The sequence below is a fragment of the Triticum urartu genome, chromosome 4A (assembly GCF_056163025.1).
Source record: "Triticum urartu cultivar PI428250 chromosome 4A, HENAU_Tu73, whole genome shotgun sequence".
In the NCBI taxonomy this organism is placed as follows: Eukaryota; Viridiplantae; Streptophyta; class Magnoliopsida; order Poales; family Poaceae; genus Triticum; species Triticum urartu.
Window position 1 is genome coordinate 18504873 of NC_141876.1, and position 2948 is coordinate 18507820.

Sequence of the window (2948 nt, forward strand, 5' to 3'; positions counted from 1 at the left end):
GTGTATCAACAAGAGACAGTAAAAAAGGTTTACGCAGGGTCTTAATCTAAAAAGAATCCTGGAGACGGGTCCCTGCTGCACGTCTGCGCTTGTGTCTCCGTTGTGCCGTGTCCTGGACGGGCGTAGCATGGTGTTTATCTGTAAAAGAGAGGAACTTAGCTGAAAAGAAAAAAAAGAATAGTTGTGCGGAATGTATGTTGTACTAAATAAACAAAGTATAATTCAAGACGGGTAAAATTGAGCCTTATTGTCGCTTATTTTACATACGCGGAGCCCCTTGTGTAGGGGTGTACGGCTACTAAATCTTTATCAATTATATGTTTGCTCCAGACTCGCCTAGCCGTGTCCGTGGTCTTAATGACCTCTTAGATGCTTTTGTTGGTGAAGTTGTTTTAATGTATGGCTGTCAAGGCAGCCGCATATTCTTCCGCGCTCGAGGAACACTCTATATTTCCCTTTAGTGAGATGATGCCTCGTGGACCGGGCATCTTAAGCGTAAGAGATGCATAATGCGGTATTGCATTAAAGTGGGCAAAAGCTTCGCGTCCCAGTAGTGCTTGATAGCTACTTGAAAATGGGGCGATGTGGAAGGTTAGTTTTTCGCGGCGGAAGTTATCGGGGGAGCCGAACATAACTTCTAGCAAGAGAGAACCCGTGCAATGGGCATCCGGGCCTGGCGTTACTCCTTGAAAGGAAGTGTTGCTATGGTGAATTTTTGTTGGGTCCATCCCCATTTTGCGGATTGTGTCCTGATATAGCAGGTTTAGACCACTGCCGCCGTCCATCAGGACTTGTGTAAAGTGGAGTCCGTCGATTATCGGATCTAATATCAGGGCAGTCCAGCCTGCGTTCCGGATACTTTTAGAGTAATCCTGATGGTCGAAGGTGATCGGTTTTAACAACCAGTGGCGAGACTCCTTCGGGATAGGCCGTATGGCGCGTATCTCTATAGGCGCCACTCTGTTTTTCCCTTTTGTCACGTGAAGTAAGTTTACTGTTTTGACTTCTTGTGGGAAATTCTTTTGTTTCCCGGTGCTCTGCTTGTGGGGTTCGTCATCGTCCTCACTTGGTGTGTCGAGCCCCTTGTGTTCGGTGTTGAGTTTGCCGGATTGCTTGAAGACCCAACAATCTCTGTGGGTATGGTTTGCAGGCTTCCCGGGAGTACTGTGGATTTGACATATCTTATCCAAGATTTTGTTTAGGTTAGATAGCTCGTCCCTGTTATCCTTGAGGGGCAGCTTTTTCTGATTCTGCCGAGAGCTTTTGAATCTGGCGTTGAGTGCCGTGCTCTTCGGGCTGTTTCCCTTATTCCGGTGCTGGTTCTTGCTGCGTCACGGTTTCCCGTTTCCATCCCTAGCTTCGAATGTACTTGGGTCACTGGTGCTGCATCTTGCCAACCAGCTGTCCTCTCCCGCGCAAAAGCGGGTCATGAGGCTTGTTAATGCGACCATTGTTCTTGGCTTTTCTTGGCCGAGGTGTCTGGCGAGCCATTCGTCTCGAACGCTGTGTTTGAAAGCCGCTAAGGCTTCGGCGTCCGGACAGTCGACTATCTGGTTCTTTTTAGTAAGAAATCTGTTCCAGAGTTTCCGGGCTGACTCTCCGGGCTGTTGAGTTATATGGCTTAAATCGTCTGCGTCCGGAGGTTGGACATAGGTCCCTTGAAAATTTGCCCGAAAAGCATCCTCGAGCTCTTCCCAACTTCCAATGGTGTTTTCGGGAAGGCCTATAAGCCAATGCCGGGCTGGCCCTTTGAGCTTGAGGGGTAAGTATTTTATGGCGTGGAGGTCGTCTCCTCTGGACATGTGTATGTCTAGGATATAATCCTCAATCCAGACTCCAGGGTCTGTTGTTCCGTCGTACGCCTCTATGTTTATGGGCTTGAATCCCGCTGGAAATTCATGGTCCAACACCTCATTGGTGAAACAGAGAGGGTGTGCAGCACCCCTGTACTTGGGTGTGCCATGTTGTTCGGATATTTTTTGCGTTACATTTCTTACTAGAGCTTGCTTTCTTGGCCCGTAAATGGACCTGGCTGGGCCATCCTTTTGATGCGAATCCTTGGGTGGATCGCGTGTTGGTTTGTGTGCGGCGCCATTTGCCGCTCTATGTTGTCCATGGGGTCGTCTATCCGACCGGGTGGCTTCCTTATTTTTTGATTTTGGGGGCTCTAGGGCCTCCTCATCAAATTCGGGCAGTAGCTTTCGCTTCGGGTAGCTCTTTGTGTGGCGACTATCGCCGTATTTGTCTGCGGTGTTGAGTACTTTGCTCCGTCTGATTCGGAGTGCGTCTTCCACAGTTTTGAGCTTCCGCTTCTGCTTTTTTAGGCTATGCGCCATGGCGACGAGCCTTTTGTGGAGGTTTTCCTGTTCCAGGAACTTGTCTGGCGTGAGGTCGTCCGGACTGTTATCTTCGCCGGGGACGGGTTGTGCGGTTTGTTTATCCAAGTTGCCTTGTTCGGACGGTTGCTCGATGCCATGTTCATCGTTCGCCGGCTCGCCCTGCTCTGTGGCTGGGTCTGTACGACTGCTGTCTCTGTTGGGGCGGGGCTTGGAGCGGCGCTTACACTGCCGCTTTGGCTGCTTTTCGGAGGAGCGACCCTTCGTTGCGTCATCCCATTCTTCCTCGTCGATTCCTTTGGGTGTGTCCACCATGTATACATCGTAGGATGGGGTGGCTGTCCAGTGCCCTATAGGTGCTGGTTCATGTTCGTCTCCTACATCGTCGTCGATACCGTCGATGTCTTCGGAGTCGAAGTCGAGCATGTCGGTTAAATCATCGACAGTGGCTACGAAGTGGGTGGTGGGTGGGCGTCGAATTTCTTCGTCGTCTGCATCCCAATCCTGTTGGCCATAGTCCGGCCGGGGCTCTCCTGACAAAGAGAGAGACCTTAGTGAATTCAGGATGTCGCCGAAGGGCGAGTGCTGAAAGATATCCGCGGCGGTGAATTC

At 50.5% G+C, this 2948-nt stretch overlaps 1 protein-coding gene across 1 annotated transcript; it reads right to left on the reverse strand.

The window, feature by feature from the left end:
* Nucleotides 1-313: 313 nt before the first annotated feature.
* On the reverse strand, nucleotides 314-2651 carry LOC125554543 (uncharacterized). The gene is made up of 3 exons (XM_048718068.2): nucleotides 2450-2651; nucleotides 445-970; nucleotides 314-353 (listed from the first exon to the last, which is right to left on the reverse strand). Exons 1-3 carry the CDS (start codon nucleotides 2649-2651, stop codon nucleotides 314-316), a joined length of 768 nt encoding a protein of 255 aa, XP_048574025.2.
* Between the last annotated feature and the right edge of the window lie 297 nt (nucleotides 2652-2948).

What these genes read in the sequence shown, in the direction of transcription:
- LOC125554543 (XM_048718068.2), bottom strand. Translation starts at nt 2,651, where the DNA reads ATGGTGGACACACCCAAAGGAATCGACGAGGAAGAATGGGATGACGCA. An exon ending in CGAGCAACCGTCCGAACAAG is followed by an intron (nt 971 to 2,449) that starts GCAACTTGGATA and finishes ACGTGACAAAAG; the next exon opens with GGAAAAACAGAGTGGCGCCT. An exon ending in TCACTAAAGGGAAATATAGA is followed by an intron (nt 354 to 444) that starts GTGTTCCTCGAG and finishes GAGGTCATTAAG; the next exon opens with ACCACGGACACGGCTAGGCG.